Source organism: Blastomyces gilchristii (assembly GCF_000003855.2).
Source record: "Blastomyces gilchristii SLH14081 genomic scaffold supercont1.3, whole genome shotgun sequence".
Lineage (NCBI taxonomy): Eukaryota > Fungi > Ascomycota > Eurotiomycetes > Onygenales > Ajellomycetaceae > Blastomyces > Blastomyces gilchristii.
Genome location: NW_003101680.1, coordinates 866374 through 888118, shown reverse-complemented (window position 1 = coordinate 888118; position 21745 = coordinate 866374). Strand labels below are relative to the sequence as shown.

Sequence of the window (21745 nt, the reverse complement as noted above, 5' to 3'; positions counted from 1 at the left end):
AAAAAAGCTATCGCGCCAAAACTAAGTTCGCAGGCCCGTGTATTTAGCCGCCATAGCCGCGTCTCGAAAGATCGCGGAGCCGCACAACGTTGACAACCCAATATCGCAACATTTACACATTTTACGACACACAAAGCCAGCAGTCTTAAGCTCTGGCAGTTCACATCTATGCTTAGACATCTAGGCTATATTTATAACTCGCCCGGTGACTAAGGATTTTCTTTATGCGGTGCTCATAAAACGCCGCTCTTTCGCCTTCACGGCCAGCTGCTTATCATGGGGAGGCAACCCTATATGAACTTGCTTGCGCTGGTATGTCGCTCTGGCGCCGCTTGATGTTTTACGAGGCCTGCTCTTATAACTTGTTCTGTCAATACCGTGCTCATTTACTGTGCAGCATTTGCAATTCTTGTGCTCCCCATAAATTCACATTTTACGTGCATGTTTGACAAATCAGCTCATTACATTTAATTTGTTTCTTCTTGATAATCCGTAATTTTCATTTCATGACTATTATAATTGAGTTTATTCTATTTTACTAATATTCAAAATAGGGGAGATCACCTTATGAGGCACCAGAGACGCCTCCCCAGGGCTACGTTGCTGCAGAACCTCGCGCTGAAGATAGCATCAACGCGGATGGTTATGTTCAGGAATATGATGCGAGAGGCCACCCTATCAATCCGGACTCAAAAGCCCTAGCTAGACAGCTTCGAAGGGCGAAAAATGACATCCTGTCTACCATGGGAATCGTGGTGAGCGGCGAGGATGGCAGCCTAGGAATATCAAAAGAACGGCAACGGATGAATCTCCTATCATCGGAAAATGATTATGGTCTTGCCATGGCGACAATAGATCAGGTTGTGATGTTTTTCTCATCGTGGTGGACAACATCACTGGCTGCGCGCATTCAGGTATTATTCATACCGCTTTTGCGTTGGAGATTTAGATACTTTAAGACTAATAGCGAAAATCTAGACATTTAAACGATATACCCATGTTCCATTTCTACAAATCATTCGCCTAGAACGCCACAAAGTCGGACTTTTTGGATTCTACGCCGCTGGCATTCCAGCCTGGACGGTGTCGTTTATTGTCTCAGTTTGTCGAAATCACTTTCTCGAACCCGCTTTAGACTACATTCATGGAAAGGTTTCCTCATTGTTTGATAACGATGTCTATAAATCTGCGATCTGGCATACTTTTAAGGGCCTTCAATTAAGGTATCTACCTACTTCTTATAGATGAAGTTATATCTCATTTACTAAGAATCCATAGCTGCAAATTGGGACTTTTTGTCGTACTCGGACAAACTTATATGTTTTCGCTGTTACAATCACTTCATATTCTGCCCGCACTTGCGGTCCCAACGCTTCGCTCACTTCTTCCCTTCGGTCCCGCCTCGTTAATCCAACTTCCACCCTTACCAGCAAGATTGTCTGTAGCTGATATCGGAAACTTTAGTTTTGGACTTCTCACTGCTCCATTTACAGTGTTGTATATGTATGTTTACCTTCGGCCTGTAATAGAGTCCAGAATTTATCGTATCCTACGACGGAAACTACCCAAACCAGACCGCCCTGATAGCCTCTCGCTCCGCGTTGCGGCGGAAAATGACCTGATTGAGTGGACGGTGCCATCGCTTGGAAGGCGGTCCGATGAGGAATACCATCGTGGCGATCTTACCATTAGCGAGGAACTCAAATACGAATTACGCATCTTCAAAAATTGGATTTTGGGTATTTTTGGTTTGAAAATTGAAGAGTCGTCTGATGCGAGAGCTAGACCACGCTCGACATCTCACTCACTCCAGAGTAGGCTCGAGCAGCTTAGCCGTGATTTCGATACGAGCATGGCCCCCTTTCGTGAGGAAACATCTCAACCCGACGAAACCTTAGTGAGTTCAATACAAGCACGGGGTGAACAGCTCTTAAGTGGCCATGTCGAAGGAGCTCGGCCAAGATCCCCGACTCCAGATGCTACGCCGCAGGAAGAGTTTGGCACAAACCAGATCTTATCCGGCGATGAGCAACGTATGTCACAGTCCCCCCTCCAGCTCACAGACGCCTACTTTGACCAGGACGACCCATCTCAAGGTAGGCCGGGAATGGAAGAAACATTCAGGATGGATCATTCTACATCTCCCCACCGGTCCCAAAGCCAAGGACCTGAAGAATCGCATCGTCATCATTTCCATTCACGCTCCAATACTCTGTTCTCCCATCCCTCAACTCCCGAATCATCCCCCCTTGCATCACCCCGTGTAAGGGCATCGCTGGTGCACCAGAATTCTGACGTAATAACTATGCAACTCGAACTTTTACGGAGTAATCATAACTCCCCGTCTCACACTCGAACAAATTATGACAACGATTCTTTAGCTGGCCCTGACCTACAAGCAGGAATCACCTTGAGCGAAGCCGAGCGTGCGACAGCCAGAATACTTGATGAGGTTTTATTAGGCCATGGCGCAGCCCAAGCAGACGCCCTCCACCTCGCTAATCAACCATCTGATCAAAACGCGACCCTACAACCAGGCCACGTAGCCGCTTTAGAAGAATTGACCGACATATCCAACCACACGAACTTGGAAAACAACGAACAAGCGCTATCCGCGCGTCCTACTACAACCACCGCTACCCATGAATCCCCTACCCTCCTCCAACCACTCATAGACGTTCCGGAATCCTCCTCCGCCCCAACCCTAGCAGAACCTGCCACAACCACTACCATAAATGACGAAAACAGAAGGCTCTCCCAGCCCCTTCCCACCCAGCTCCCACGCCGCTCCCGCTCTGATCGCCTCCTTGGCCCTGATCACCGAGTAACAATCCTCTCGTCACTTCCTGTCGACTCCCTTTCCTCCCACCTCGCATCCCTCCTAACCTCCGTCCTCTTCTACCCTCTTGAATCCATGTACCTACGCAACTTCGCGATACAGTTTTTGACGTCTCCATCCCTGCTCGCTGCGTTGCCGCTTACTGCCGGTGCTTCTACTGCCCTTACGCTGGGCCTGAGTGGTGATGTACGGAGTATCTGTGCGTGGTGTGGAGGAGGATCGAGAAAGGATATGATTGCGTATTTGGCGAAGATGGGCCTTGTGGTAGGCACGGAGGCATTGGTTAGTGTGGCGGTTTGGGGGATGGGGACAGCAGCGACGGTTATGCTTGGAACAAGGAAGTTTGGGTGGGGAGAATTGTAGAATTTTGATGGACGGATGGATAAATTCTGACTTTTGATCTACCCTTTATAATATGTACCACTATATAGGATTTTATTTTTATATATTTGAGCGTTATGCGTGGCAAACAGGCGATACAATTTATTCAAATTGGGCTAATTGGGGGCTGACAATGCTAAAATCCGTTTCAATGTCGGTTTCAGTTTCAGAATATTTGTATTTAATGTTTATTATAAAGATAGGGTTTGAATCTAGGTGAAATACTCGTTCGCGTAAGAAAAATGTTTGAAAATGGTAGACATTCAACATAAAATTACCCTCAAAAAGCGGTATAATTTACACCCCAAGATATACATATCTCCACGCGCTATGCGAGACAACCAACCACGCCAAAAGAACTGAAAATCCTCCATCTAAATGGACACATGGAAATGATTTCCGGACACATATAGCCCTATATAATACCATCCAAACCTAAACAAACCTACGTAGGAAACTACTACGCCTTTCCCTTCCCTTTCCCTTCCCCACCAACTCTCCTCCTCTCCCAAACCATTAAATACCCCTCGCGCGTAAAAAGAGTCTCACTCTCCGCTCTCTGCACCCACAAATCCTGAATCTCCAACCACTCCGGCCCCCTGTGCTGTTGCGCATGTGCATGCTCATTCTCCACACTCATAGCCTTATCATGCAATTGTATAAGCCAAGAAACCTTATCGTTGCCCGCACCCGCACCTGCGGTCGTCGCGGTCGAGCCAGCTGCGCCCCCTTTATTACCGGTAGATGCAGGGCCGGAGCTGGAGCTTTCGCTGCTACCGCCAACACCAGGTGCGGTGACTGTTGCGTCGAGGATGACGTTTGCGACTAGATCATACAATATGGGTTCGCCGGCCGGGTAGAGATCTGGATTAGGTTCGACGTACGGGGACATGTCGAGGGAACGTGGAGACGGGAAAGTAACGATAGTGGGGTTGCGCTCGGAGACGAATTTGTTTTTGCTGAAGCGCTTTATGTGGAAGAGGAGGTAGGGAGGTAGGGGGTGGAGCAGCCGGTGACGTACGCGGTGAGAGAGCTTCTCCGATGCGACGAGACCGTTGTACTTGTTCAAAAGGGTTGTGAGGGGTACTTGGGGGATGATTGATTCGGTGTTAGTAGATTGAAAGAGTGGGGTGGGGGGAAGGTCGAGGGTGAGAATTAGGAAAGGCGTAGTTTGGGAGGTCGTTTCCATAGATTCGGAGAAAACGAGGCGCGCGTTGGCGGCGTCTGAGCGGGCTGTTATAGCTTGACTTTCTATGCGGAGTTGACCCTGGAATGCGGAGTGGATTACGCTGGTTGGTTTTGGAGAGGGTTTCTTGGAGCCGCCCAGAGTGAGGTGGAGGTTGTTCAAAAACCAGGAGAGGAAGTCGACAGGGTCTGATTGTTGGGTTAGAGTGAAGCGCTTCGATGAGCGGAGGGCAACTTCTTGGAGTAACTCGTGCGGTGAAACATGAGACCTGAATGCGCGTGGATTCCATAATTTGCGTACTAGGATGCCAAAGCGGAGAGGGAGCTGGGGAGTTCCAGGAGTCGGGAATTGGTGGAGAAGGAAGAAGTTCCTGATGGGACGGACGTGCGCTAGGACTTGAACAATGACGTTTAAGTAGTCATTAGACTTGATATTATTCATTCCGACGTATCCTAAAATGTATCATTTTTCATTAGTCTTGTGTCCAGTATAACTGCCAAACGGAATCCAATATTACCTGGCCTGTATCGTTTGCCCGCCAGATCCCAAGCATCAATAACCACCTTGTCAAGCTTCGCAACCTCCTCCTTCTTATACTGCGGATCAACCACATATTTAATATCATCCAAGCTTCTGCTCTTAACCTCATATCCTTCTGGTAGAACGTACACCTTCTTCGTCTCCATATTTACAAAGACATGATGTCCAACATCGAGCGCATGGAAATAGGCATGCGACTTAGGTCCACGACCCTGATAGTACTTCCCACATACAAGGCAGGCATAGACGTTGATATTTGACAACGAGACGGAGCACTGCTTCTCGAAATCAAAATCCAGCACTGATCGCTGTATGGTATCTAAGTATAGGTCGCCGTAACCCTGTGTCGGCGCTGCCTGCCGAGTAGGGGCGGAAATCGCCGATTCCTCTTGCTCTTCGCCGGAATCGGGAGTTGCATGAATAGAACCTTCTTCGATCTCTTCCTCCTCTTGATCAGCTGCTGCTAAAATGTCCATTCCATTGCGTTCATCGTCTTCCCATCGTCGTTCGTGGAGCGGGCTGCGCAGAGCGCGTTGCTGCTGTGGTCGCTGCTCATCCTCTGCGTCTTCCACCCGTGGCCGTTTCGAGGTTGGGGAATCGACAGAAGATGCATCTTCTAGAGATGTCTCAGCTGGTCTTTTGGCCATTGTGTAAGTATCTGGTGAGCAGGAAATAATGTTGTTGCGAGTAAAAGGTTGATGAGAACTTTTGTTGCGGCTGTTTTGGTAGGTATTGGAGGTGATGCAAACAGAGCAAACATTTCAAGCGCGCGTCCCGTCCCAGGACTTGTCTCTCCGTCCGCTACGCCATATAGGTACAATTTTACAGATATGATACACACGAACTATAGAGTAAAGTCATGGGCCGCGATGGCAGTTAAAGGTCATTTCAAAGCAAAAGTCATTAAAAGAAGTGCTATGATACATCACATCGCCATTCAAAACAAAAATCAATATTCAAATCTATGCGCTAACAACTTGTTTACTGTTATCAAACGGCACTTCTTCGATCCCCTCTTTCTTCACAACCTTCACCAATACCTACAAAAGGAGGACTATCAGTAAATGCTCATCCAGCTTTGGGAAAAATAAGAAATGGAAAGGGATAGAGCAACATGGACGTACTCCTTTGAAGTCGATTGGTAATCTCCGCTTAAGTTCATCTGTGCACATCTCGAGAAGTTTCAAGCCCTGCTCCAGCGTGATATCGGGGTGATGGTGCTTATCGAGAATCGATAGGCAGTAGTATCTAAAGTCCTGTTAGATAGTATCCTAAATATCGGCAAAAGATGGACGAACTGGGCATAGCCATGTGCAGCATATGGAACTGGAGCGAGGGCCGCCAGGTAGTCCAGCCAGTACAGACTGGGCTTCTCCGTGAGGGGATCCACACCGCCTAGCAGGAGGTTTACGGTGTAAGGTCGTCTTGATCGTAGGCTACGGGCAAGCTCGCCCCGTACAAAGCTGGCGACCGCGGATGGACTGAGTTCAGATTCATTTCTCATGGAGTATAGTTGGGCGTTTGCTTGGATGTATTCGGCGAATTGGACTGTAGGGTACAGAGAAAAAGTTAGATGTATATAAGTTCCCTTCTCATAAATGCTGGCAGAGTGATGTCTGTACCTGTGTCTCCAGCTTCTCCTGAAAATGCCATGAGGGTATGTTTGCTCAGCTCTCGGGTCTTATCGTCAGAAGCTTTAAGAATCGTAGCTCCTCTCATGGCAGCTTTGGAGGCCGCAATGAGAGTAAAGTCCTTGCCGGTAATACCAAGCAGGACCTCCCTGGGAATGGGTTAGCATTGGATATGTACTGAGTCGATATTCCGTTGAGTGAAACTCACATGATGTTATGATGTCTGCTGCTGTGTCCGAGTATAGACGTAACTTATGGTCCTCGAAGCTGGTAAATGATTGCTATTCTGTTCCTGTTCTGTTCAGTTGTCCGGGTGGGTATCTGGGTATCTGATGCTCTTTCATATTGCTGTATGAGGTGTAGCTGTGCTGGAAGACACGCGTGAGCTTGACGCCTTGACCTTACCTAATCAGGAAGGGTTGGCTCTTGGACTTAGGCGTAATATTTATCCGACTCCGGGGTAAGTTAAATGCCAAGACTTCGGTAAGATGCAAACAGAACAAACTCCAAGCATGGAAAAAAAGTTCCAAATTTTGTGTGAGAGGAGGTGTTTTCGTTTGTATACCAGGGTTAAACAGCAGCTTTTTTGTTGTTGTTGTTTTCCTTTGTTTATTTTCCAATTTGCTGCCCTTTACTCGGGGCTAGGCTTGCGCTATGTCTTCTTTCTTCACGCTACCAGCTTCCCAACGTAAGCGGAAGAGAGACGATGGTGGTGTAGCACCTGCGTCAAAGAAGAGGGGGGTATCAGCAAAGGGGGGCGGAAAAGGCGCTCAGGATGCTGACCAGCGAGACAAGAGAAAATTGAGGGACGAGTCGATATCTGGAAGCGAATCTGATGACGATGACTTCTCCCAAAGTGAGGCGTCAATTGAGGACGAGGGTTCGGAGGAGGAGTCGGAAGACGAGACTGCAGCTGACCGGAGGTTGAGACTGGCGGAGCGATATCTGGAAAATATAAGAGAAGAGGTTGACGAGGTTGGCTTTGATGCTGCTGACATTGACCGGGACTTGATTGCGGAGAGGTTGAAAGAGGATGTGGTAGGTTTTACCTCTAGCTAAAGGAAAGAACAAACTATCTCTGTGTGTATAAATGCTGATAATCTTTTCGCTGTTCCAGGATGAATTGAAGGGACGGATATATCGACAAATAAGCTCGCAATTGTCTTTTTCTACAGCGTCGCATTCATTCTTTCGTGCGGATACACAAAGTACCACTGCAATTGCGGTACATTCACCTTTCGTCTATACAGTCTCCAAAGACAAGACGCTCATAAAATGGGAGCTGGCGACCCCATACCCTAGCCCACCTACAGAACAAACAGCTCATCTTACCAACGGAGAATCAAAGAGAGCGAAGCGTCCTCAAAGAAAAAAACCAAAGAAAATCAGGTCCGTTCGGGGACTACAGCAAACCGATGAAGGAAGTAACCCGCAGGGCCATATCGGAAATATCCTCGCGGTAGCCGTGTCGCCCTCAGGCGAGTTCGTAGCAACTGGAGGCGCGGACCGGCGCATAATAATATGGGACGCGGAGACCCTCACCCCTCTGAAGACTTTCAATCAACACCGTGACGCCGTGAGCGGGCTATCATTCACACGACGAATCTCCTCATCTAGCTCCGGCGAACAACTATTCTCCTCCTCCTTCGACCGCACCATAAAAACATGGTCCCTTAGCCCCGGGGCGCACGCGTACGTGGAGACCCTCTTCGGACACCAGGACAACGTCATCGCTGTTGACTCAATGGCGCTAGACCAGTGTGTCAGTGTTGGTGCTCGCGACCGCACTGCACGGTTATGGAAGGTCGTTGATGAAACGCAGCTCGTCTTCCGTGGCGGTAGCTCAAAAGGCAGCTCATATATTGAGGGTTCAATCGATTGCGTGGCTGTACTGCCGCCTACACATTTTGTCACAGGCTCAGACTCAGGAGCCATCTCGCTCTGGTCAATCCATAAGAAAAAACCCGTCTATACGGTCCACCAGGCACATGGGGTCGACCCCGTACCACCACTCGACGAATTGTCGTCTGAGATTGACCCCATCGTTGCAAAAAATAATACGCGCAACATGTCGCCCAACCCGCGGTGGATAACAGCCCTCACAACACTGCCGGGGACGGATATTGTCTTAAGTGGAAGCTGGGACGGATGGATCCGCGCCTGGAAGATTTCCGATGATAAAAGAACAATCGTACCACTGGGACCAGTCGGCGCGCCATCGCCATCGCCATCATCACCACCACCCGCCGTCAATTCGACGGATCCTGTAGGTAACGATAACAATAACATGGACCTCGATGCCCCCGCGTCCACATCAAGTGGACAGGCCCCTCGCCCACATCCACTCCTAAAGGGCGTCGTTAACGGCATCGACGTATTCGAACGACGAGCCCCCGATGATACCAAAGCTACGGCCCTCAAACCGAAGTCAAAGAAAGGCAAATCTAACTCCTCGTCTCAAAAGGAGCAGGGGCAGGAACAGAAGGGTATCTGCATCGTCGCGGCCCTGGGCAAAGAGCATAAACTTGGTCGGTGGAAGTACTCTACCAACACTGACGAGAATGGGAAGTGTGGTGATGGAACGGGAGTGGGGGGGTGGAATGGGGCGGTTGTGTTTGAGGTGCCGTTTTTGGGAGAGGAGGTGACCCGGGAGTTGAGTTTGGGTGGCTAGAAGGTTGATGTTTCTGGTTTTAAATGGAAGTATGTGGAGGGGATATACAGGCGCCGGGATTTTTGAATGAATGAATTGTTAAATTTATTACCATGTGTTTGGCATTGACCTTGTAGATCATAACCCGCATGGATGAAGGTTTGATTTTCTTTTCCTTTCTCTCATATATTCGTTTTCCATTCTTCGCTCTTCTCTTTTCCTTGCCTTTCTGAAAACCGATTACTGGAATGTTTGTACCAAGTATGTATGTACATGTACTGTACATAAAAAAATGTGCCTATAAAATATTGAAATACCCCCACTGCACCAATAATTGCTACATGTTATTCGCTCTTGATGTCCCCTTCCCCTCCATCTTTGGTTTACCCGTAGTGCGGGCATTCTGTCTATGGCTGTGCATATTATGTGGCTTGGAGGTTATACATGTACATGTACATGTACATATACATTTAACATATCCAAGGGTATCTATATTTATGATACACAATATGTAGCCAGCATCAGCAACTGTACGAAGCATGAAGGATTTTCAACGACCGCCTACCTTATTACACAAATCGATCGAGAAAAAAGGGAGTCTCGTGTAAAAGCAAAAACAAAAAGTATTATATCCTTATTAACTATCGTGAATCCATATTGCATGCTTCGATAAACAATACGAACAAACACCATACCAGAGAAAGAAAAATAGGAAAACCAAAGAAATAGAAAAAAGCGAAACGGCACAATCCGAAAATCTATACATTTTAAAACTCCTTGCCAAACCCTGAATATCCACCATTCTTCATCGGCGGACTTAAATTTTATGCCTGTATACGCGTATGGATGTAAGATGTGGGTATGTTCCGGAAACGCCCCTTCCCCCCGCTAGTAATTAAATGTTCTCGTTGCAATCCTGGAAATCTTTTCTGCATAGGATAAACGGTTCAGGGATTCCACCGGAAAAATAACAATATTGGAGACAAACAAGGGGAGGAAGAAAATGGGATGGCGAAAAGAAGAGAACGGGCGCAAGAATAATGTTGGAATGGAGGAGATGCTAGGTAATAATATGTGAGTACTTTGAGAAGACGACTGTAAATGAAGGTGGCGGGAATACGAAAATAGAAAAGGAAAATGGTGATTGAAAAAAACGGACAAAATATGTGTGTAAGAAATGGCTGAGGCGGTAGGGAATATTGAAAACGCCTGGCGGGGAGGGTGATGATGTGGTGTATTTATTTGGCCCATGGGCGGGAAAGAGCGGAGAGCACGAGGAACGCTGGCACTCGTAGGTCGATAATTATTTGTTTCGACGCTGTGGATGATGTAAAAGTTAAAAGCTGGTTTGCTAGGCAAGTTGGCTGGAACGCCTAAGGGATAACGAGTAGAACTCGCCCACGGTTTTCTTTGAAGAACGAAATAGTGATTTCTAGCAACCATAATGAATTCATGACGAGAATGCCGGTTCGGTGATATTGACAGTTCGACGGCTTCCTTGATCCAAGTATTCCTTTTTTTTCCTTCGCGGAGTACTTAGTTGGCATGTTCATCGACCCAGCGAAGGAAATTAGAGATAGTTGGCTGAGTCACATATCCCACAGCGCGTAGGATCGCTTCCATGTTCAGTTGGCGGGGCAATATGATTTAGTAGCCTTGACGAGGTTAGAATATGAAAGATATACCGGGCAAAGGCCTGAGGAGATATTTGGTTCGGCATAATCAAAACTCATCCTGGGCTAATAGTGTTCTGGCCTCGGCGACGATCCCGACGCTGGCTTGGTCGTATCTGACCTGGCCGCGGGCCTCTCCGTCGGCTCCTTGCCGGGGCGAAAGGGACGTCAGAATCATCGTCGAGAGATATTGGGCTGTGCGTATTTGAACTTGACGCGTGAACACGATTTGAGAGGTTTAAGAGGGCAGGTCCACCATCCTCCTCCTCATCACTATCAAGAACTGATGTCCTTGTGCTAGCCGTTGTCGTGCGGTTGCGGAGACGGGAGACACGGTTGACAGAATCGGAAGATATCTGGCGCCGTTGCTGAATTGCCCTCGTTGGCGCTCGTACAGGCTCATCATCATCATCATCATCATCATCATCATCGTCGTCGTCGTCGTCGTCGTCGTCGTCATCGATATTATCTATATTGCCCGCTGTTTCCCCTTGGCTAACACTATTGCCATCATCATGATCTTCGTCATCGTCGTCATTCCCGAAGGATATTGTCTGCCGAGGGCGTGGAGCTCTAGGGATAGCGGGTGCAGCCGCTATATGTGATTGCATGTCGCTATCAGAGTCCGATATGATATTATTCCCGCCAACCACAGTGGAGTGATCCGTTTCTATGGCTTCTTCTATTGGGCCGTCATCAATAAAGTCCGACATTTCCGAGTCATGTGAATCTTCGTCATTGCTATAATCGCTCCTCTGGTTCATGGACGAAAGATCGCTTGCATTGCTAAATACGTGTTGGCGGTGTTGGCGCATGTGGTATTCGAAATCACCGTAAAGCTCGTTCCACGCTATATCATCTGTATCGATTCCCGAAAACCCATCCTCGATTTCATCAAGTGCATCAGTCATTGTAATTGAGCCATCCTCACCCGAAAAGTCACTGTCCGAACGACCGCCAGAAGAATACCCTACCGCGGAAAACCCACAATGTTGACATTCCCCCTCCTCGAGTTCCCATGCACATCGAGGACATCGAGTAACACCATCCAAGATGTCGTTGATTGGCTCATTAAAGGGTAGAGGGCATTTGAAGCAGCCTTGAAACAGGCCGCCATTGACTGGGTCCTTGTTGCTCTTGTCCGATTCCATCTTCTCGGTCTCCGCTAGCTTGTTCGAGAGATGTTCCTTTGTGGTTTCATCGCCTTCAAGTAGTTCCGCCCTACTGATAAACATCTGGACAATCTCACGGATCTGGTAAACGGTAACGTTAGCGATGGGAGTGGGCGTATATCACAAGCGAGGGGGCCATACTAAGTAGGCTGGAGCAGGTTGGGCTGACACAGAAGCTCGGCAGTCTGGACAAGTCTTTTTCCGTTTATGGTTCACAAACCATTGTGTAAGACACTACAAGGAGGTTAGTTATATTATCCCCATAGAAAACGCATAGACTTTACTCACACTGTAACAAAATGTATGGCCACATGCCAAAGTGAACGGTTCATACAGTGGTTTCACACAAACCCCGCAGTATAATAGAGATCTGATATCCTCGACATGACCTTGCACAGTTCGTAGGAGCTTAAAGACGGTGGTATTGTCAGCCATAGTAGTAAAAAGAAATAAGGCGAGCCTATATCACTTACTCCTGACGGGTCAATCGGGAGTGCAGGGCCAGGTTTTGCAGACCCAGCGGCGAGGCCAACGGTCGCTGTGGCAGACATCACCCCTTTACCACGTCACCGGGGACCCGTTTGATAGACGAACACACTTGTATGGATTAGACCTTGAGCCGCGAGGAAGATTATGTTTTGCCGTTGGATACACACGGGGTGAGGCGTTCGAAGCTCAAAAGGTTCTGCTACCTTGGGTGGAGGGTGGACAAGGCTCTGCGAGTCAAGAAGGTTTGTGTGCGCTTGAGTAAGCGACGTAATGCCTTTTGAGTACCTAGGAAGGCAGTGGTCATGTCAAACGAGAGTGTTAATCAAAGGTTAAGGCAGGCTGATCGCGAACTGACTAGAAATTGAGTCCTGGGGAGGCATAATCCGTAAGATTATCCTCATGCAACACAACCGCACGTCACCGTTCGCGTAGGGGCTGAGGAATAGACTAACCCGATTAGGCTGGTGTTACATAAGCGCGGCACGTGATTCTGCCGCCTACTCCAAGGTTTGTCAAACTTCACACACCCAGTCCGGCAAACCTCTCGACTTCATCATCTTCGTTCTTCCACGTCCTGTTGTGGATGGGTGGAAGTGTTGTTTCCTAGTTATTGAATCCAGTGTTGAATTCTATGTGCTACGTACAACCCTGCTGTGGTCTTTTACATCTTCTAGTCCACTCTCTCTTGGCACCACAGAACCTTGGAAGAGAGGTCTATGGTGATAGTGGGCAGAGATCAGTGGAGTGCAGATTCTGCAAATACAGATTACATAGGTGGACAACAGTGATGAAAACAAATTTCGAATCCCGTTCCTCTAGATGACAATACGTATGTATACGGATTACATTGTGGGACAATCTAGAACAGCCATCCATGTAGCTTTCGGCTATGGACCAATCCGGCCTACCAAACCCTGTCGCGCCCTTCCAGGCTTTGGATATTTTTGCCCCATTCGAATTGCCTGCCCCCTTCTTGCTGGGGCTTAAATACTGCGGGGATTCCCCCAGCTCTGGCTCGCTTCCGAAACAAAAAGCGTCTCCCGCTCTACGGATGGTCTCGCAAACATGTAGGGAGCTGGTACGACATAAAATATAGGCAGAGAACACATTTCCCCCAGGGAAAAAAATGATTTATTTTGTTTGATTCCTTAAATGCCCCTGTTACATGGATTTGTGTTCATAGGCTTACATTTAATAGTTTCGCCAACCCATCTCCCCGCTATCTTTATGTTGTCGAACAGGTGTGAACACCGTTGTGGATAGCAATGAGGCTGGCTTGGTGGTGTCGATATTTTACTCGATATTGAAGAATATATACGGAGAAATAATTATAGGCACACTTTGCCGTGCCGCAACATCTCCTGCCTGCGACCTCCATTTGAAATGTGGAGCGAAGTGGAATATGACTGACATATATACCATTTTTGAATCTATGCAAAAAAAATTTATTCTTGGTTTTCAATACGCTGCCATTTTATTGATTTTATTTTATTTTATATTATACTCTTTTGCTTATCGTCAGAGATAGTATTTACTGTCTGGCCGTTCATGTGAACTGGAAAACCCTACGCGACTTCAACTTCTATTCCGGATCTGCTCTGATAAATAGCCTTGCGCCTCACTTCGCAAAACCTTTTTCCAAATCGAATGGGCAACAACTGCAATTTGGAATCCTATGCACCACTATATAATTATAATTAACTGCTGGACCAATTTTTTGAAACTCGAAAACCCGAAGCAACAATTAATATCCAATGCTCCCCAATGCGACAATGTACCCGGGCAATATTTTCTTCAACGATGAACAGAAGCAATAGTCAACTATCCCTAAGTCCAATACACGCCACAGCAATTACCACTCACGGTCAAGCTCTTCGATGGAAAAGTAATTACGCTCATTTTTTTTCACGACCAATGACATTGGACCTTCCTGCCAGAATTCCTGCAAAAAACAATAATCCCACCAGCCTACTTGCCATCATCGGAAGTTCGTTTCTTATGACGCTCCTTAAGCTCTTCTGAGATCAAATGGCTATCGTCCGTAAAGCCCTTCGTCACCAGTTCGTCTTCAACCATTTCTTTGTTCATGTGGGCTAAGAATTTCTCTTGTTCGAGCAGGAACTTCTTCATCGCCTTGGTGTTGAAGTTTCGACGGGCCTTTTTCCGGTCGCGGATTTCTTTAAGCTGCATCCGGACGCGTTCTTCCAATATCTCAAGCCTGTACTCGGAGAACTGGAAGTAAAGCTCTGACAGGTCGGATATGGCTCGAACAGTTGTCAAAACAGTGTCGTCTGGCAGGGCTGGCGAGCGCGGACGGAAAGATGTTACCATCGTGATTCTCTCTGTCCCACCCAGAGCACGCAGAGCTTGATGTTCGATGTATCGTCCTTGGAGCACCACAGCACATCCCTATTGACATCAATCAGTATGGATATGCAAAGGGACCTATTGCCACCTAAGAATAAGCGAAGTGAACTCACCATCTGTGGCCCTCTGACTTTCACAATCGACCCATCTCCCTTGCGCAATGCAGTCTCGCCGCCCACCATGTTGGCACAATCGCTGAGCATGGTAACGCAGACGAATGGATAGCTGTCTGTATGCCAATCGACGATAGGTTCGTCGTCGTCCTCAGAAGTAAGGTTTTGACCCTTATCGGCCTGAGATGGCACGGAGATATTGATATGGGCTATTTCCCAGTCCATTGCGGGGACGAGGTCAATGCCAGCAATATTTGAAACGATTTTCAGGACATCCGGACTCTGCCATGCGTCATAGACGAATGGAGCATACCTTTGGGGAACTATATTAATCTATGCAAGTTGGGCAATCGGAGCTGGAACAACTTACTCGGCGGCATACCCGCGCAATTGACAATGCGCAAGGTTGCTGGAGAATTGATAGTGTTCCCAGACCTTTTCATTAAGGATCTCCTTTCGCATTTGGTTAATCGCTTCAGGAGTGAACAGAGGGAATGGCTCGGAAACTCCGATCGAGGAGACTCCAACATCATCGCTATAGCCAAGTTCCTTCATGGTGTGGACCTTGAGCGGTGGACTATATTGAATATGTTTTTGGGCATCAAACCGAACTGGTTCCTCGGCCTGGGAAGGTACTACTGTGCCATTGGTGGTGCCCTTCAATGCGTTGACCTCGTCATCGTAACTGGAAGAAGGCATGTGGCCCGGAGCCATAGGAAAGGAGGTAGGGGTGAGGATATCTGCTGTCGCCATCGTGCTGTTCTTTGTTGTTGTTGCGTGAGTGTTCGCCCCTTGACACAGCTTCTAATTTGTCGATACCATCATTGCCCATCGTGGATGTGGCGATGATGGAGGTTATGATAGACAACAACACAGATACAACTCGACATTGTTCATACAAAAATAGGGCAACTTAAAAAAGAGTTCCCATCGTCGAACTTGGGACCAAGGGGTAGCAAAAACTCACTCTCTGTTTTGCTGCCGTCGCTAACTAGGAATATTATGCAGGGAAGTAAATATCAAGAGGGAGAAGGCAAAAACAAAAGGGACTTCAGAAGCTTTATGAATATGGTTTGTTTATGAAAAGTTTCAGCTAATAATCCCTTTCCTTGGATAAATATTTAAAATGCTGACTTGAAAGAAGAATGCAGTTTTCTCGGGGAAGAAGGGGGTATTTATAGTTGCGGCCGACCGATCCTCCTTTTTAACAACCTGGCTATATCACCCAAGAAGGTACCTAGACACATATGTTCGCAGGGACAACAAGCTAGTCCGTGAGTTGTGAATAGCCCGGACATCTACCTGGGTGCGGTACGAAACCAGAGCGATGACCACACTGCTTTCCGGGTCGGCGATAAGTTAATGTGGCCCTACCATCGCAATGCCGAGACCTGCAAAAGGAATGTTTTATTTTTATTTTTTATTTTTATTTTTAACCTTCTACGTTATAGGAGATACACATCGCCATGGGATAACAACGCTGTTAATTGCTGAGAACGGGAACGGGGGTTGGAGGCGCTGATTCTCATCCTTCGCAACATTATGTTTGATAATGTGACCCGGGGGACCAAAACTCAAAATGCCGGGGCTTTGTACATGTACAAACTGTATGGAAATCCCCCCAGCAAAAAAGTTGTGTTGTTGCCAATGCATCAGAACACAAAACACATCAGCATTACCAAGGCCATGGCATGATTGCAGTGGATCCGCATCCTCCAGTCCCTCCTCCCCCCCTCCCGCATTTTGAACCCGAGATGGAAATTGTTGCTGTGTTTGGTTTGGCACGGAGCCATGAATCACATTCCATATTACATTCTGCCTGGGTTGCAATGGACTGGGCGTCTTGACAAGGGTCTAGACTGCGGTCTCTAGGCGGTTTTGCTATGTCACGATGCTCTAATCTAAACCGTCTTACGCATTTCACCCCTCTCAAAAACCCAGCAACACGATCCTTTTCACGTTTCCACGTCTTACAGATTATACAGCTGACAATGCTGAAGATCGCTACAGTTGCCGTGCGGTGTGGACGATTGATTATTTGACACATGGCCATGGGTCAACTTACGATAACCGAGCACTCGACCCACCGACGTTCATGTCATAATGGAAATATCAAAACGGATTATGGATTACTATGATGGAAAATAATCCAAGGTTGCAAGTTTGAGGCGAGTTTTGTATAAAAAATATGCCGACGAGGGTGGATATGATGGACAAGGTTGGCAGGAATTACGAAAGCAGTGGGCGGCAAGAAAGGTCTGCTACCCTTCAATTCTGGGCCATGGGGAGGAAAAAAAAAGGGAGATGGAAGTTGGGGTGGGAGGCAACGAATGAATGATGCAAAAATCATTTAAACGGTGTGGAGGGGTAGCTTATTTTTTTTTTTTTCATTTTTTAGCATAAAAAAACTATTATTAGAGCAGATAAAAGTTTATCTATTCATGAAACTAGAAACTAAGTGTAATTTTTTGGCTTTTTCCCGCCACCTCGTAGCGTCTAACTTCCAAGGGACCAACGGGAGCACAATGGAAATTTTGACTCAATTGGGGGATGGATCCTGGGGCCCTTGGATCCTGGGGAAAGACTTGGCTTGAAGCGGTTATGGGCGTTATCATCCTCCCTTCTTTATTCTCGCTCTTCTTCCTCCTCCATTCCTCAGAGCCGAAAAAAACATACTATATCTGTCTGGACCTTGCCAGAAACAAGGGGCCAGGCCTTTTAGCTTCAGGTCTTTGTTGTAGATAATGGTCATATGATCCATGGTGACAGAGCTTGTACTGCTGCATATTACATAGTTAACTAATAAAATAATAAAAAATAAAAAATGAAAAATGAAAATGAAACATACAACGTTCCGATCTAGGGTTCGCGAACGAGCAACCGCTCTTTCGTCCGTTCCCTAATTATCTTATTTCTAAATGTTAATTGGAAAAAAACGATTCTGGAACATGAGAGGGAATATGTTCCGTTCTCTTCCCCGGGTACTTTCAATCCTCGGATAATTTCTAACTTGAATCCTAGTACATTGAATGGGCCATTTCTTGGGCTTCTGAAGTCGACAATTCGTTGGTTAATTAATAATCATGAGTTCAGGCTGCTGTTTTATTCTTATCAATCAATCAATCAATCTGCACTCAACGAGCAGATACTGATCAACTAAACAAACATCTTTTGCATGGATTATAAATCAGTTCTAGTTCTTTCAATCAGGAACTAAGTCCATGAATATATCTATGTTCTCAAGATAACACTTGTGATTATCAACACTCTCTCTCTCTCTCTCTCTCTCTCTCTCTCTCTCTCTCTCGTCTCATTCCACATATGAGAAACAATATGAGAGGCTGATTCCTTCCCTTCAAATCCATCGCTATGATGAAGGTCTGAAGATTGAAGAAAGCACAACTGCTATCTATGTGTAATGAATAATGTTTGTTTTGTCTTGATTGTTGTTCATTGTTCATGCAAGTGCAGGCTCTGCTCTTGCTTCCTTCTTGCAGGACGGGGAATCATTCTTGAGATGTTTTCACATCCATCGGGCGTTGACATATTCCGTCTTGAGATCTTCTCCCTTCCTTCAAGTCTTATTACGGAGTTTCTGGATTTCTCTCCAGGGGCCACAATGTCCCTGAGGTTCGCTCTACGTTAATTGGTGGGCCTTCCACCTATCCATGGGCGGAATCATGCTATTACAGCTTGCCCTGACTCTCGTTTGCGCGTTGCCTATATTTGCTATGGAATTTATTGCTTCTGTTGAAAGTTTCATTTCTCTTGCCTCTTGATTGCTCTGGGAATTCTGGAAGGTCAAACAAATTTCTACTTACCTCTCCAGTTCGACTCTGTCTGAGCTTCGTTAGGAGTATAAGTACGAGCCTTGGAACCTGTGCCATTTGAAGGCCTTCTAACAACTGTCCGTTCATTTCGCTATTGATTTAATTTTTGCCTTCAGTTGACCTCTCGATGATGAATCTAAGGTATGCTGCGTTTTCTGAACTTATTTTTCTTTCCACGGTTATAATTCTAACACCAACTTCAAAGCCCGTATCGTATCTATTCATCCAAGTCCGTACCCGTCGAAAACCAAGATATTAGCCATGGTACTGCCATTTGACATTCCGGAGCCGAGAATACCGAAAAGAATGCTGTATCGCCGCCCTGAAATACCAAATTTCATACCAACATCTATTTTCAGAGAACATGAACTTGACCCTACCCACCATGGCACGGCCTATAAACTCGAGTTTGTCGTCGAGCCACCAGAGGAGATTCGTGAAAATGACCTACTCCAAAAGCCAATGGTTGTCAGGGTCCGGAGCCTGGAAAATACAAAGCCATGGTGCCCGGTGGAGATACAGATCCATGTGAAAGTATTCCATGCAGTTGGTTCTGACCGCTTTGAGGTATGCAGGAAGATTGGAAGACATGATCTGGGAGGCGTGTACTCAGTCTCGCAGTCTCCCGAGGGCACAACCTCCCATTTCATGACTGTGCTTCTAGCATCCCCGGTAGAGGACTTCGAAGTACCCTTTGACCGATTCCATAAGCACGGTCTGTACATTCTTTATATCATTTTAGCTCTGGGGCCTACCGATGCATTACCAAGGACTCGGCGAGAGGCATGGGTCAAATGTAAAAAGCCGATTACGGTTACGAGCATGCCGCAGGTAAGAATGTTCAAGCATCAACAGAGGCCTCCCTCGTCCGGGCTAGGCGCAGCCACTGATTGTTATATGACATGACTAACTTATACTAAAAGGTTGCGTCCCTTTAGTAGGGAAAACAAGAGACCCAGGTTGGACGTTGCGGATCTTTTTGGGTTCGGAAGGGTTTACCGGCGAAAGAAAATTGGGAGGTGGTGATGTGAAGGATCTGTTTTCTTTTGGCTTTCCTTTCATACTTCTTTTTTTTTTTTTAAAAAAAAAAAACTTGTCGCCTTGATTGGTGGATTCAGTGAGAATATTGTATACTTTGTACTCCGTATTCTGTAGCTTTTTTAAGGTTGGCGCAAGGAGACCGATAACCGCGGGAACTAATCCCAATGCGGAATAGTCAACGCCAAGGCGCGACAAAGCCCGGTCCACCTCGGCTCAATTCTGCCGGAGAAGTCTCTCCGACCGCTGGGAGCTGATGTTCGCTCTATCTTTTTTTGTCCTCGTTCCGAAGAAAAAGTCGGAGAGCGAGACAATTCCAGCACGACATGAGCGCAGACAAAGTGTCCGAGGAATCTGTGAGTGCCTGGGATAAGGCTAAGCCGGCATTTAACCAGTAAGGCCCCCTTTCTTTCTTTCTCATCTTGGCTCAAAGCTTTGGATGGCTGGGTGGGTTCGAGATTTGTCCAGCAAGAGCATAGCGGAGTCATTCATGACCCCCCTGCTACCGGGGCGGCCCCCCTCTCCTCTCAGCCAATCCAAACATATTACATCGCCTTGGCTACGCTGCATCTTAAACTTCGTTTATAATAATATGGTAACTAACGCTACTCATCTCGTGTTCTTTCGGATAATTATAGCAAACCGGCCAGCGGGTTCTACGACCCGTGTCAGGATTTCGCAGACCGGAGCATCAAATGCATGCGGCGAAATGGGAACGATAGGACGATGTGTAGCGATTACTTTCAGTGAGTAGAGTTCTTCCCCCCGTATCTCCTCGTGCAATGGCTCGCGGGCTAGGAATATCACCCACCGCGATTGATCCAGTGTCGTGTTGGATGGAGCGCTAATAGGTGTAATGCACCTAGGGCGTATCGCGATTGCAAAAAGGAATGGGTATGTAATTTTTATATTTCGCATATGGTTGTGGCTGGAGGCTCCCGCTTTCCCAACATCCTTCTTCTCCTCCCCGCGATGGGGATAAATTGGACATTTGTTCCAGTTCCTTGTCTGGTGGATTATCTGTGGCTATTTTTTGCCCGATATATGTCTAAACTATTGAAACTAATCAAACCGTTGTCCTATAGATGATCCAGCGGAAGAAGAGTGCTTAGAACCTGCTGCCCTCCCCGATATGCGCCAATAGAAAAAAAAAATATAGAACGAGAGAACAAAAGAGGCAACCCTCTAGGGATGGGCGGGAGGATCTTAACCAAATTGTCAAGCTCCGCACGAAGCGACCTGTAACGAATCATGATAAACATGCACACATAGACACACACGACACACACCAGTATACCCGCAGTATACGACTGAGGATGGGATGGAGAGAGCGCGAAGTGTCACCTTCCAATGAGACCGACATTGTCACTCGTGTAACATTATATCAACTATTTAGAGTGGAGAATTGGACTTGAGGACACAGGAAATGGCACATGCAACATAAGGTGGTGACTGTTTCGGTTTCCCTAGATAGTTCAAGTCAATCGTCTGCTTGATATATGATTTTGTGATGCAAATCTCGGATTTTCCGAGCTGCCAGCAGGCTTGAAAAGTATATATCTATAGAAAATCTTTCTCTGAAGTCCTTAAATGGTATCAGATTTGTAAGATGCATAAACTATGTCATCCTTCGACGTGAATGATGAGGCCTGAACTGGTCAGGTTACATGGACAGCAGCGTACTGCCCATTTACTATCTCCTACGTTGATCCTCTTGTATTCTCTACGTTGTGTAATCTGCCCCAAGTTAGGAGTCAAGCCCTGTCAGGGCTTCACTTTTTCCCCCTACCCCTTGTACTTCAGCCGCGATAGCACTTCATTCTTATATTTTGGAAA

At 46.8% G+C, this 21745-nt stretch overlaps 9 protein-coding genes across 11 annotated transcripts; 4 read left to right on the top strand and 5 right to left on the bottom strand.

Moving 5' to 3' along the window:
• The first annotated feature begins 14 nt into the window (after positions 1–14).
• BDBG_01819 (uncharacterized protein) lies at positions 15–3548 on the top strand. Its single transcript, XM_031720503.1, has 4 exons — positions 15–312; positions 555–914; positions 979–1223; positions 1279–3548. The coding sequence occupies exons 1-4, from the start codon at positions 277–279 to the stop codon at positions 3200–3202; spliced, it is 2565 nt and encodes an 854-aa protein (XP_031576713.1). The 5' UTR covers positions 15–276; the 3' UTR covers positions 3203–3548.
• BDBG_01818 (ubiquitin thiolesterase) lies at positions 2050–5630 on the bottom strand. Its single transcript, XM_002627101.2, has 2 exons — positions 4924–5630; positions 2050–4858 (listed from the first exon to the last, which is right to left on the bottom strand). The coding sequence occupies exons 1-2, from the start codon at positions 5591–5593 to the stop codon at positions 3681–3683; spliced, it is 1848 nt and encodes a 615-aa protein (XP_002627147.1). The 5' UTR covers positions 5594–5630; the 3' UTR covers positions 2050–3680.
• A 49-nt stretch (positions 5631–5679) lies between these two features.
• On the bottom strand, positions 5680–8387 carry BDBG_01817 (proteasome subunit beta type-2). The gene is made up of 5 exons (XM_002627100.2): positions 6786–8387; positions 6569–6726; positions 6245–6494; positions 6071–6194; positions 5680–5986 (listed from the first exon to the last, which is right to left on the bottom strand). Coding segments are annotated over exons 1-5 (612 nt in total). The 5' UTR covers positions 6788–8387; the 3' UTR covers positions 5680–5908.
• Positions 7120–9972, top strand: BDBG_01816 (rRNA processing protein RRP9). Its single transcript, XM_002627099.2, has 2 exons — positions 7120–7615; positions 7695–9972. Exons 1-2 carry the CDS (start codon positions 7232–7234, stop codon positions 9246–9248), a joined length of 1938 nt encoding a protein of 645 aa, XP_002627145.1. The 5' UTR covers positions 7120–7231; the 3' UTR covers positions 9249–9972.
• BDBG_01815 (RING finger domain-containing protein) lies at positions 9347–13292 on the bottom strand. The gene is made up of 4 exons (XM_031720502.1): positions 12546–13292; positions 12361–12480; positions 12214–12306; positions 9347–12153 (listed from the first exon to the last, which is right to left on the bottom strand). Exons 1-4 carry the CDS (start codon positions 12621–12623, stop codon positions 10957–10959), a joined length of 1488 nt encoding a protein of 495 aa, XP_031576712.1. The 5' UTR covers positions 12624–13292; the 3' UTR covers positions 9347–10956.
• Positions 13293–14010: 718 nt separating this feature from the next.
• On the bottom strand, positions 14011–16438 carry BDBG_01814. 3 transcript variants are annotated; one of them, XM_031720500.1, is made up of 4 exons: positions 16009–16438; positions 15412–15803; positions 15042–15354; positions 14011–14970 (listed from the first exon to the last, which is right to left on the bottom strand). In XM_031720500.1, exons 2-4 carry the CDS (start codon positions 15792–15794, stop codon positions 14530–14532), a joined length of 1137 nt encoding a protein of 378 aa, XP_031576710.1. In that variant the 5' UTR covers positions 15795–15803; positions 16009–16438; the 3' UTR covers positions 14011–14529. The 3 variants fall into 3 exon arrangements, with proteins under 3 accessions (XP_031576710.1, XP_002627143.1, XP_031576711.1); XM_002627097.2 differs by having other exon boundaries at positions 14074–14970; positions 15412–15798; positions 16009–16233; XM_031720501.1 differs by having other exon boundaries at positions 14074–14970; positions 15412–16032.
• Positions 16439–16485: 47 nt separating this feature from the next.
• BDBG_01813 (uncharacterized protein) lies at positions 16486–17341 on the bottom strand. The gene has a single exon (XM_031720499.1). The coding sequence runs from the start codon at positions 17092–17094 to the stop codon at positions 16717–16719; it is 378 nt and encodes a 125-aa protein (XP_031576709.1). The 5' UTR covers positions 17095–17341; the 3' UTR covers positions 16486–16716.
• A 787-nt stretch (positions 17342–18128) lies between these two features.
• BDBG_16474 (uncharacterized protein) lies at positions 18129–19998 on the top strand. Its single transcript, XM_031724418.1, has 3 exons — positions 18129–19012; positions 19077–19702; positions 19795–19998. The coding sequence occupies exons 2-3, from the start codon at positions 19133–19135 to the stop codon at positions 19807–19809; spliced, it is 585 nt and encodes a 194-aa protein (XP_031576708.1). The 5' UTR covers positions 18129–19012; positions 19077–19132; the 3' UTR covers positions 19810–19998.
• A 166-nt stretch (positions 19999–20164) lies between these two features.
• On the top strand, positions 20165–21713 carry BDBG_16473 (cytochrome c oxidase-assembly factor COX23, mitochondrial). The gene is made up of 4 exons (XM_031724417.1): positions 20165–20303; positions 20548–20655; positions 20776–20803; positions 20995–21713. The coding sequence occupies exons 1-4, from the start codon at positions 20236–20238 to the stop codon at positions 21019–21021; spliced, it is 231 nt and encodes a 76-aa protein (XP_031576707.1). The 5' UTR covers positions 20165–20235; the 3' UTR covers positions 21022–21713.
• The last annotated feature ends 32 nt before the right edge of the window (positions 21714–21745 follow it).